Below are 13,491 nucleotides of genomic sequence, written 5' to 3'. Positions count from 1 at the left end.
GAAGCCTGTCAAAACATTTCTGAGACATCCTGTATATATAGGGTGTTTCAAAAATGACCGGTATATTTGAAACGGCAATAAAAACTAAACGAGCAGCAATAGAATTACACCGTTTGTTGCAATATGCTTGGGACAACAGTACATTTTCAGGCGGACAAACTTTCGAAATTACAGTAGTTACAATTTTCAACAACAGATGGCGCTGCAAGTGATGTGAAAGATATAGAAGACAACGCAGTCTGTGGGTGCGCCATTCTGTACGTCGTCTTTCTGCTGTAAGCGTGTGCTGTTCACAACGTGCAAGTGTGCTGTAGACAACATGGTTTATTCCTTAGAACAGGGGATTTTTCTGGTGCTGGAATTCCACCGCCTAGAACACAGTGTTGTTGCAACAAGACGAAGTTTTCAACGGAGGTTTAATGTAACCAAAGGATCGAAAAGCGATACAATAAAGGATCTGTTTGAAAAATTTCAACGGACTGGGAACGTGACGGATGAACGTGCTGGAAAGGTAGGGCGACCGCGTACGGCAACCACAGAGGGCAACGCGCAGCTAGTGCAGCAGGTGATCCACCAGCGGCCTCGGGTTTCCGTTCGCCGTGTTGCAGCTGCGGTCCAAATGACGCCAACGTCCACGTATCGTCTCATGCGCCAGAGTTTACACCTCTACCCATACAAAATTCAAACGCGGCAATCCCTCAGCGCCGCTACCATTGCTGCACGAGAGACATTCGCTAACGATATAGTGCACAGGATTGATGACGGCGATATGCATGTGGGCAGCATTTGGTTTACTGACGAAGCTTATTTTTACCTGGACGGCTTCGTCAATAAACAGAACTGGTGCATATGGGGAACCGAAAAGCCCCATGTTGCAGTCCCTTCGTCCCTGCATCCTCAAAAAGTACTGGTCTGGGCCGCCATTTCGTCCAAAGGAATCATTGCCCCATTTTTCAGATCCGAAACGATTACTGCATCGCGCTATCTGGACATTCTTCGTGAATTTGTGGCGGTACAAACTGCGTTAGACGACACTGCGAACACCTCGTGGTTTATGCAAGATGGTGCCCGGCCACATCGCACGGCCGACGTCTTTAATTTCCTGAATGAATATTTCGATGATCGTGTGATTGCTTTGGGCTTTCCGAAACATACAGGAGGCGGCGTGGATTGTCATCCCTAGTTGCCAGACATGAACCCCTGTGACTTCTTTCTGTGGGGACACTTGAAAGACCAGGTGTACCGCCAGAATACAGAAACAATTGAACAGCTGAAGCAGTATGTCTCATCTGCATGTGAAGCCATTCCGCCAGACACGCTGTCAAAGGTTTCGGGTAATTTCATTCAGAGACTACGCCATATTATTGCTACGCATGATGGATATGTGGAAAATATCGTACTATAGAGTTTCCCAGACCGCAGCGCCATCTGTTGTTGAAAATTGTAACTACTGTAATTTCGAAAGTTTGTCTGCCTGAAAATGTACTGTTGTCCCAAGCATATTGCAACAAACGGTGTATTTCTATTGCTGCTCGTTTAGTTTTTATTGCCGTTTCAAATATACCGGTCATTTTTGAAACACCCTGTAAATACAAAGCCACAGAAGGGTGGGGGTTGGGGGGAGGGATAAATGAGAGTAACGTGCTGTGAATGGTAGGTACAGTCTGTATATATCACTGGGATCTGTATTTGACACTAGAATTTCTACTTATTATTGTTACTGTTTATTGATGAGTATAAGATTGTATGTAATTTGCAATGAGGGAGAATTAATAAACAGCTGTACAATATTTTGTGGTTTTTTTATTGGGGAGGTGAATTTAATCTTCAGTTGCGCCTTATGGCTACATATTTAATATGTGCCTCAAAACTTCATGTAACTGGTAACGGTAAAAATTCTGCGTAAGTCAGTGATTTATTTTTACCTTTGCTATATATATATATATATATATATATAATGTTAACCATGGTAGGTGTTAATCATTGAGCCTTCCAAAGAAGACATTTTTAAAGACATCAGAACCTGGGTCAAGTGCTTTTCAATAAACCTTGTACTAGTGCAACTGGTTTGGCTATTTTTTCATCTTTTCCTTATGATGAATACATTGCTGTTGCGTCCATCCATGTGCAAGATTTTAAAACTTATGATTATTCAATACAGTGTGCTCTTAGAAATGTACAGGGTGATTATGATTAAAGTTAAACTTTCTAACCTCTGTAGAAAAACACCGCTGGTCAGAATAATGTCAAATTGTAACGGAATATTATCGGAGAGGGGAGAAAACATATCAGAAGAAAAATAAATAGTTACAAAATGTAGCAATAGATGGTGCTGTAAGCACCATAATTTAATAATGGTTGAGTACAAATGGAAAATGAAAGATACAACAATGCCTAAGGTGTACGTTTGACGTTAAACGAACTGTACTAGACAGTGTGTGTGGATATACAGGCATGATACTGTTAGTTACATTAAGCCCATCCACCCTGGCAAGGCCACATCACATTGGATAGGAAAAATCAGTTTTTAATTGTCCTGAGGCCAAAAACCGAATAGAAACATCACCCACATTGGTTTTTAATTGTCCTGATGCAAAAAAACACAAAAATCATCAATCTCATCAGTTTTTAACTGTCCTGAGCCCAAAAACTGCATAAAAAGCATCAATCAAAATCAAATCAGATTATTAATTTCTGTGCGACTGGTGCAAAACATGTTCAATATGCTGTCCACCATTTCTGCAATAAGTTGAAATCGAGAAACAACATGTTCCACAACTGACCAAAGTGTTTCTGAGCTCACATTCAGAATGTGTTGCGCAATGCATGCTTTTAATGCAGCTAAGTTTGCAATCAGAACACTGAATAGAACATCTTTCAGATAGCCCCACAGCCAGAAGTTACAGGGATTAAGATCAAGTGATCGGTACAGCCATGCTGTGGGGAGACGGCAGCTGATAATTCTAGCATTTCTGAAATGGCGCTTCAGCAGCTGCTTAACTGGATTTGCAATGTGCGGAGGTGCGGCATCTTACATAAAAATGATCACGTCCACGCTGTTGGAGAGCTGGAGTGATGTGGTTGTGCAAAAGACACTCATAGCGCTTACTAGTGATGGTACAGGTAACAGAACCGGAAGCACATGTCTCTTCGGAAAAATATGGCCCTACAATAAATGATGCCATAAATCCGCACTACACAGTGACCTTTCCAGGATGAAGTGGTACTGGTTGATTTGCATGTGGATTTTCCATTGCCCATATTCAACAGTTCTTTATATTGACATATCCTGTCATACGGAAGCGGGCATCATCTGTCCTCAAAATCTTCCACGGCCAATCATTGTCCATTTCCATGTGAGCAAGAAATTCTAAAGCAAAGGTCTCTCTTGCTGGCAGGTCAACAGGAAGCAATTCATGCACATGGGTAATTTTGAATGGATAACAAAGGAGGATGCTGTGTAGGATTTTATGCATTGTGCTCACGGTTATGTCCGATGTTCGGGCAATTCTCTGTGCACTACACGTTTGCACACCACCACTCGTTTCCTCTTGCATTGCTGTGGCCACTGCTGCAACTGACGTTGAATCAATTCGTTTCCTCCCTATAACAGATTGCACACCAAAAGAACCTGTCTTTTTGAATTGCTGAATCATTTTCTCCAGACTCATGGCAGTCATCGGACCAACGCCTTTTTTCAAACCCTTCAGTGTCCTGAACTTCTGCAGAGTGACGTGTGCACAGTCATCATTCTTGTAATACAGCTTTACAAGCAGAGAGGGATCCTGCATTGAGACAGTTGTGGGCAATGTCATAGACGCGAAAGGAAGAAAAGCCGTGTACCCAGCGTGTTTATACCAACTTTTATGGGTAGTGTGCATGACAGGTGTTTTTATTTATATATTTCAACACATACAGTGCCACCTATTGATCAATTTTCACATATTTTTTTTTTCTTCTGCCGTGTGTTTTCCCTGTTCTCCGACAATATTCTGTCACAATTTGGCATCATTCTGACCAGTGGTGTTATTTCTATAGTGTTTACAAAGTTTAACTTTAATTATAATCACCCTGTAGTACAAATTAAAGTATTATATCAAAAATGTAAGTCAATACTTTGTTGCAGTCATTATACATGACATCTTACATTGGAATAGTGACAAGATTGTAAAGAATTCAATACATTAAGTTGTGGCTCTTGCAAAAGTCATGTAATATTTTATTTCTCCTGGTATATTAGTTTTATCTGACAATAATGGCTGCATGTGAAGGTGTTTCGAAGTTGAAAGTATTCTGTTCTGTTCTGTTGTAGTTTTAGATGTTACATTATCAGTAGGCGAATGTCATCACGTGCAGTTTAAAGACAAAGTTATTGTAACAAATAGTGTTTCAAACATTAGCAGATTCCTGACTGACCTTAATGTTTAACTAATATGTGTGTTTTAATCTTTGCCCGAGTTTTGAAGGCAATGAATCTCATTGATATTTTTACCAAGCCAGGTGATGCATCAGTTACGACATCGCACTTAATCTTGGGAGTAGGACTCTTCAGATCCCCATCCAGCCATACTGGTTTAGGATTTTTTTGGGTTCCTGAAACTGTGTAAAGCAAGTGCTGTAATAATTCTTTTGGAAAGGATTCTGCCAAATTCCTTGTCCAGTAAGAGCTTGTGCACCATCTGTAATGACCTCCTTGTGATTAGGATGTTAAACCATAATCTTCTTTCCTTCCTCATTACACTTAATACAATATTAAAACAGCTTTGTCAAACGCAATTTGATGAAAACTGTTCAATATTGCAGAAAAAACACACCAGACTGTGAAGCTAGATGCATCAACAGTGGAAATAGAAGAGAGAGGTGTGAAGCTCCGGCTTACTGTTGTTGATACACCAGGATACGGAGATGCAATTGATAATACAGATTGGTAATGCTAAAATTTATGTCAGATCTTTCTGCTTGCCATTTGTATCAATATTGTATTACTTCACGTATTATATTTTCTCAGCTTTTTTTTATTTATTTTTTTATTTTCACAAAAGTTGTGTTTAACATGAAATTGGGAATTTTCAGGACATTCTTCTTAAATTTCTTACAAAACAGTGATCATTTCATATAATTAAAAATTAATTTCAACCTTCTTGCTAACCACAATATTTTTGCTTGAACTTTTTTTTCCTTCTGTAGTCTATTTTCATAGTAGCAGAGAAATGTCAAATCATTAATTACATAGTACTGCATTATAGAAGGTTTTAGTTTTGATGCTTCCTCATTAGCTGAAGAGATATTCTACCTCTACTGTTGGAAATATATTTATTTTTTATTTTTCAGTTTCCATGAAATAATCAAATATATTGATGACCAGTTTGAGAGATTTCTTAGGGATGAAAGTGGTTTGAATCGCAGAAATATAGTGGACAACAGAATACATTGTTGTTTTTATTTCATATCTCCATTTGGTCATGGGTAAGCAAAATAAAAAGTAACTGTGTTGATAAAACTATTATTGTAAGCTTGTGTGTTTTTATTATACTTTTTTAGCTACAGATATGCCTTCTTATACTGCAAAAGTCATATGTAGTTTCAGCTTTCTTTTGTGAGGTTTATTCTGGAAATTTTCTTCGCATCTCACAAAAGTAGTCCCCATATTTTATGCAATAGTCCACTTACTTGAGCAACTTGGATAATGCTTGGGTAGGTTATTGTCGTGCTTATTTAAGTGTGGCAGTGGTGACTATTTGCAATTATGAAAGTGTATGTCATTCTTACAATGATGAACATCAGTTTTGATTTATTGTAATTAGAGTTGCATTGGAAAAAATGTTGTGTACTGTTATATGTTTATTTCAACTATTTCGTCTATTACAGATTGAAGCCTCTAGATATAGAATTTATGAAGCAACTACACAATAAAGTCAATATAGTGCCTGTTATTGCGAAAGCTGATGTATTGACAAAGAAGGAAGTTTCACGTTTGAAAAAGAGGGTAAGTGTGATTAGTAATTTCTTTCAGAACATGTCTGAATTTTTCAATCTGCTTCAATGTCGCGTGATCGATGCATGGTTCTTAGGTTCACATAACAATACACTACATCTACATCTACTTGATTACTCTGCTATTCACAATAAAATGCCTGGCAGAGGGTTCAGTGAACCACCTTCAAGCTGTCTCTCTACCATTGCACTCTCGAACTGCGTAGGGGAAAAGCAAGCGCTTAAATTTTTCTGTGCGAGCCCATATTTCTCGTATTTTACCATGATGATCATTTCTCTCTATGTATGTGGATGCCAACAGAATGTTTTCGCAATCAGAGGTGGAAACTGGTGATTGAAATTTCATGCGAAGATCCCGTCGCAACGAAAAACGCCTTTGTTTTAATGATCGCCACTCCAGTTCACATATCATGTCTGTGACACTGTCCCTCCTATTTCGCAATAGTACAAAACAAGTTGCCCTTCTTTGTACTTTTTTGATGTCATACATCAGTCCCACCCAATGCGGATCCCACACCGCACAGCAATACTCCAGAACAGGGCGGACAAGCGTGGTGTAAGCAGTCTCTGTAGAAGACCTGTTGCACCTTCTAAGTGTTCTGCCAGTGAATCACTGTCTTTGGTTTTCTCTACCCACAGCATTATCTATGTGATCCTTCCAATTTAGATTATTTGTCAATTGTAATCCCTAGGTATTTAGTTGAATTTACAGCCTTCAGATTAAGTGTGACTTATTGTGTAATCAAAATTTAGCATATTTCTTGTAGTACTCGTGTGAATAACTTCACACTTTTCTTTATTCATGGTCAATTGCCACTTTTTGCGCCATACAGATATCCTATCTAAATCATTTTGCAATTCACTTTGGTAATCTGATGACTTTACAGGTCAGTAAATGACAGCATCATCTGCAAACAATCTAAGACGGCTACTCAGTATGTCTCCTATGTCGTTAATATAGATCAGGAACAATAGAGGGCCTATAACCTACCTTTGGGAATGCCAGATATTTCTTCTGTTTTACTCGATGACTTTTCGTGTATTTACTATGAACTGTGACCTTTCTGATAGAAAATCGTGAATCCAGTCACACAGCTGAGGTGATATTCCATAGGCACACAGTTTGGTTAAAAGACGCTTATGAGGAACGGTGTTGAAAGCTTTCTGGAAATCTAAAAATATGGAATCAATCTGACATCTCCTGTTGATAGCACTCATTACTTTATGAGTATAAAGAGCTAGTTGTAGTTTGCAAGAACAATATTTTCTGAATCCATGCTAACTATGTGTCGATAAATCGTTTTCTTCGAGGTACTTCATAATTTTTGAATACAGCATATGTTCCAAAACCCAACTGCAAATTGACATTAGTGGTATAGGCCTGTAATTCAGCGGATTACTTCTACTTCCCTTTTTGGGTACTGGTGTGACTTGAACAATTTTCCAGCCTTTACGTATGGATCTTTCTGTGAGCAGGCAGTTGTATATAATTGTTAAATATAGAGCTATTGTATCAGCATACTCGAGAGGAACCTGACTGGTATACAATCTGGACCGGAGGCCTTGCCTCTATTAAGTGATTTAAGCTGCTTTTCTACACCGAGGATATCTACTTCTGTGTTTCTCATCTTGCCAGTTGTTCTTGATTGGAATTCAGGAATATTTACTTCATCTTCTTTTGTGAAGAGTTTTGGCAAACCGTGTTTAATAACTGTCATAATTGACAGTGAAGGTATTGATTGTGTCTTGGCACTGGTGTGCTTTATGTTAACCAGAATCTCTTTGGGTTTTCTGCCAGATTTCGAGACAGAATTTTGTTGTGGAAATTATTAAAAGCATCTCGCATTGAAGTATGCACTATATTTTGAATTTCAGCAAAACTAGGTTTCAAGACTTCAGTTTTTTACTGTTTAATTACTGTGCACCCAAGTGGACTTACCTGCAGTGACACCTTGGAAAGAGGGGATGTGGAATGGAAATGCCAGAAGGATTATGGCAACTGGGGCCACGGTGGGAATGGGGGGGCAAGAGAGAGGGGAGAGATGATGTGTTGGTAACAGTATGATTTTGGAATGGGGAGGGTGGGAGGGGGGGGGGGCTTAGAGAGAGAGAGAGAGAGAGAGAGAGAGAGAGAGAGAGAGAGAGAGAGAGAGGACTACTGTGTGTAGATGTGGCAAGAGGGGATGGATGGAGAGTGGAAATTAACAGGAGCAAAAAGCAAGTGGGTAATGGAATAAGAAGAGAAAGAAGGAGACTAACAGGGGTTTAGACCAGAGGTATTTTGGCAACTGAATAATGGTAGAAGCACAGTTATCATCTACATAGTTCAGAATGAAGATTTGGAGGGAGAGTGTATCCAAATGGTATAGGTACTGAATAATCTGTTAAAGTCACTGATGTGCAGCCAAGTTCAGTAACTTGGAGGCTGACTGCATTGTTGACCATTGTTTGGCTGTGCCCATTCTTACCAGTTGACAACATATTGTCACAATAACATTGAAATGTTGCATGATTGTTACAGAAAAGCTCATACATGGCATGGCTGCTATCGCGCTTGGAGCTAATTGTGAAAAGGCGGGAAATGCCTGTGACTAGACTGCAGTTGGAAGAGGTTGGTGGGTGTATAGGACAGGTCTTAAACTTTCATTGTTAGCAGGAAAATAACTAGGTGACAGGGCAACGTACATTCACAAGATTTCATGCAAACGTGACGTCATTTTGATGTCCCACAGAGTTATCAAAGACCACAGGAACTGCTGTCAACTTTCATTAATGTTCGGTATGGGTGCACGGGAGACACTGTATTGGTTTCCATAAATGCATATCGTAACTTGCATATCATTAAAATATGCCATTTCAAGATAATGGCACTCTACATATTACAAAATTGTTAAGGCTTTTGTGGCCACTAGTTGACAAACTGGCTATTGGCTTCTGTCTCGGTTTCTTCTGTTGACATTATGTGGGGCAGGTGGAGAAATCAATATTGGCAGAGCATGCACTGTGTGAGACCAACCACGTAGTAAAATTAGCCAACATGGAAGATCTGGCTGTAGAGAAGCACTGTCACACCTGCATGTTCAGAGAGGCTATAGAAATACAAAAGCACGAGAATAGCTTCAACAAGAAAGAAGAAAGCATAAGGTAAACGGATCCTGACTTCCCATGCTGCAGTGAATGACTGTCGGAGGTAGCAAGAGGAGAACCGAACTGGAAATGGCCTCAGAGAAGCCCTTGGACAGTGGCACACCAGGTACATATAGTCTGCAGCCGTTAGCTCAGCTCCAGTTCACCACCAGCAATGGAGCGTGAAGCTTTGACAATGTCAGCCACTCATGCTGGCAGAACTTCAGTAAAATCATCAAACGAACGTCAGCCGAAGAACCTGAGACAAAAGCCACTAGGCAGTTTGTCGACTCTACATATTGATTAAAATATGTTGTTCTTAGTGTGATTTGTTATAATTAAATGCTATATAATGATGTATCAACAGTGAGCTTTAAACTACTGTAAAAAGGCTGAATGTTCTCTAGTTCATTGTGGAGAAATAGTTATGTGCATGGATTTGTGAACTGTTCGCAGGAGAGCTTCTGTAAAGTTTGGAAGGTAGGAGACGAGGTACTGGCAGAAGTAAAGCTGTGAGGACGGGGCGTGAGTCATGCTTGGGTAGCTCAGTTGGTAGAGTACTTGCCCGTGAAAGGCAAAGGTCCCGAGTTCAAGGCTCGGTCCGGCACACAGTTTTAATCTGCCAGGAAGTTTCAAGTGTTTGTAGTTTATAAAAAGTAAAATTATTTTGTTGAGACACATTAATGAAAACTGTTGAATAAATATGTCGTTGGATTAAATGCTGGATGGCTTCAGCTGCTTCGTATTAGGAAAAATAGTTTGTACATCTTTTTCAGTAAGTTTAAGAGTTAATTCTTGTCAACACTTTATCTCCCTTATTCAGAACCAAGTCCACATGAAGGCAGAACTTTACACATTTATAAACAATGTAACTTAGAGGTTAAGTATCCTGTAGTAAAGAAACAGCTTAACCTCCGGTTCTCGCTACTTGCGGTGAATGTTATTGTTTTGAATGTGATATATTCTCACATGTTGTGAAATGTGAATCAAATGATCGTAAGTCGATAGACAGCTCCTTTTGTCTTCGATTCAGCATGTGATGTCGAAATGACATCGAATTTGCATGAAGTTTTGTGAACTGTAGGTTTCCCTATGGGGCAGTATTGGAAGTATGGGTGGAAAGGGATGGAGTAATATATAGCATAGATGGATAGGGAAGATATAGGAAGAAACACTCCGTGAAAGGAAAACTGCAAACAGTTGTTCGTAGGTGCAGGTCAGTGAAGATAGATTGCCCTTTAATGGGAGTATCGCAACCAGCCACGTTGGGACTACCGGTAAGGAAGCCACTGGAGTTGACAGCTTGAGAAAAGGCAAAAGGAGTTTAATAAGGAATAGAAAAATCCTTATGTTGTAATATATTCTGTGTTGTTATGCAACCACTGTATCATCTAAATCAAAGAGAAATCCCAGCAGGCACAAAAGATATGGGATGTCCCAAACTTTTATGTTGTCGGTACTGTTTTAAAACAGAGAGAATAATCAGTGTGTATCTATAAATGACAAGAAAATGGATGGCCTAAGGCGACTTTACCATTCCTACCAAGAGAAGAGGTCATCCAGTGCTTGTACACTGTCACATTCAGTTGGCAAACATGGGCAAAGAATGAAACTTGTGTGGGATTACATAATATTGAGAAAGCCCATATGTTCACTACATACAATTTAACATAATGTCAAGAAAACATATCGTGATCATCCAGCGTGCATTGAGACTCTTCCCTCTACATTCATTTTAACAAAAAATGGGAAGAAAACCAGAATTTCAGCATAATTTTAAGACATGGAATGCTTTTTCTATCTTCTGAAAAGTTGAATGTTTTGGACAGGTGGGTATTGTCAGTATTGCCATTCAATTTGTGTCACATTTTTCAGATGGATGTGTAGTTTTTTGGAGACACTGGATATAATGGACTTCAGCAATATGTTTTTAATAGTGTGTTTTGTAAGTGCGAATGTCGAATGGCTGCTAGACACTTTCAGCCACATGTCACCTTACATCATGACCATGATGGTACAGAATAATAATGAGGTCAGGATTGGTTTTAAGATCATGAATAGCTACTCATTCCATAGATAGGATTTTAGTTTCTATGGATAGGAATTTTGGGATAGAAAGTGAAGCCTGGTGGGAAGTGAGAAATTCCTAGGTAGTTTAAAAATGTTTGCACTGCGAATGACCAAGGTGTAATACATCTAATGTACACCAACCTGGTATCTCGTACTGCAGTCCAGTCACATACATTTCCTGTCCAATTAAAGGTAGAGACATGTGAAAGCAATCACATTATTTATAGCTGTTCTGCAGTGGTCTGCTTGAATGTATTGCAACCAGGCTAACTATAGAAAAGAGAACCCAATCTAAGAGTGTAAATATTTAGCATCAGCTCAACCAGTTGATGCTGATATATTCATAATTTTCAGGCGCTGCCCCCACACTCACCCACCAGTGTGGTGCAATTGTGTATTGGGCATGGTAAACGCACAAGTATCATGAACAGAAAGTGATGTGGTGTGTCTGCTAGTCATTGTATGTGGACTAGATGGGAGCCTCTGAAATTATCAAGTAACATACAAAACTTAAAAAGTTTCTTTGAAAAGTGTCCTGAAGCATTGTTCTTAATGAATGTTATGTGTTCTTGTGATAAAAAGTTGGCAGTCGTTGAAGAAGACTCAGAATGAGCACATCTACAGTATACTTTGTTAATAAATAATTTAATTGAAGAGGTTAAACAAATGTTTGAGTGGAAGTATTATTGTTAGTGACTGTTAAGTGTAGGGGGTGTGGAGGTGCTCTGGTGGAGAATGGTGGGACGGGTTGAGGGTGAGTAAAAAGCCACTTAATGGCGGTAGAAGCCCTTTATTACTTTCAAACAATTTATATTAGTAGCTCAAGCCCGCATCTGATGGCCACTGCACAGCAGCCATCGAATCACAGACCTAGTTGTTGAATCGTTATTGTGAAGATGCTTGCAGCACCTACACCCAGCACCGACCATGTGTGGCATGACTTTGTGTGATAAGCAATTTCGGCTGGTGGCTGAACAGCATCAGGAGCTGATACAGCAGACTGATACTGTCAGGCCAAATGCGGTACAGGTTGGTGGCATCTGATGTTAGCAGACACCCTGTGTCTCAGTGCTGGGGTTGGACCTCCTGGCAGGTGGTCATGCCAGGATGCCAGTGCAATAGTAGCACAGTAGCGACATCTCATAACCGGACACTGTGATGGATGCCAATGTGATGACTTGACTATTCAGTGGCCTGCATGCCTAGATGGCCAAAGTTTACACATGTCAAAGCAGGTTTGTTGTGGTGTTGCTGCTGCAGATGTTGTGTATGTCAAGTGGCAAAGTGTTCTGGATTTCGGTAATTAGACAGGCACAGACTGATTGATGGGCAGTGGTGCTCAGTGGGTGCCACGTTGTAATGCTCTGCCATTGTATTGTGGCAAGTGTCCTTTTTATGGCACCAAACTGTCATGTTTAGACTTGCATAGTTAAACAAGAAAAGATACTTATATGTTGAGGAATATTAAATTCAATGTGGAATGTGAAGATTGTATGTAAAAGTTAAGAAAATAATCACAAAAGAAGAGAATAGTAAATTGAAAGTTCATAGTAATACAGGAAAATTTTTGAAGAATTGATTCCCTCACACCAATTTCAGATACTACTGAACGTCTCACAACCAACAAATTCATTTGCTGTGCCATTTTGGGTTCCACGCTTCTCTTGTATTCAGCACTATCTCTCTAAATTACACAGGTGGAAACCATCCCTTCAATTATATCTCCATGTCACAGTGCTGTCACCCTAAAACTACATTAATTTTGTTCTTCAGCCCTTATCCTTTCCTTTGCTGCCATAAGCTTTCCTGGTGGTCATGTGTGTGTCTTCTGTGCCTGCACATGTGTGTGAATGGTGTGTGTGTGTCTATTTTAGTGGTGAAAGCTGTGGTCACAAGCTTTATGTACATGTCTTTTAATTGTGCCTGTCTGCAACTTAACGTGTCTTCTTTACAGCAAGTAGCAGTCTATCTTTTCCTACATTATATGATCTACACTGAGGTATTAAAAGTTATGGGATACCTCCTAATATTGTCAGACCTCCTTTTCCCTCTGTAGTGCAGCAGCTCGACATGGCATGGACTCACCAAGTCATTGGAAGTCCCCTCCAGAAATATTGAGCCATACTGCCTCTGTAGCCATCCATAATTACGAAAGTGTTGCTGGTGCAGAATTTATTCCCAAATTGACATTTTGATTATGTCCCATAAATGTTAGATGGGTTACATGTTGGCTAGTCTGGGTGGCCAAACTATTCCCTAAAATTGTGGCTCAGTGACATTACTTCATTGTTTGGGAACATA

General features: G+C 39.7%; 1 protein-coding gene across 1 annotated transcript in view; it reads left to right on the top strand.

Moving 5' to 3' along the window:
- LOC126419024 (septin-1) overlaps nucleotides 1–13,491 on the top strand; it is a 60,393-nt gene that overhangs the window by 16,476 nt on the left and 30,426 nt on the right. Inside the window, exons 3-5 of the mRNA XM_050086081.1 lie at nucleotides 4,804–4,927; nucleotides 5,332–5,466; nucleotides 5,869–5,986. Coding sequence (XP_049942038.1) covers nucleotides 4,804–4,927; nucleotides 5,332–5,466; nucleotides 5,869–5,986 — 377 coding nt within the window. The remainder of the gene's footprint in view (nucleotides 1–4,803; nucleotides 4,928–5,331; nucleotides 5,467–5,868; nucleotides 5,987–13,491) is intronic.

This window comes from Schistocerca serialis, chromosome 9 (assembly GCF_023864345.2).
Source record: "Schistocerca serialis cubense isolate TAMUIC-IGC-003099 chromosome 9, iqSchSeri2.2, whole genome shotgun sequence".
NCBI lineage: Eukaryota > Metazoa > Arthropoda > Insecta > Orthoptera > Acrididae > Schistocerca > Schistocerca serialis.
Note: the sequence above shows the minus strand (reverse complement) of the source record. Positions and strands in the feature narration are given on the sequence as shown.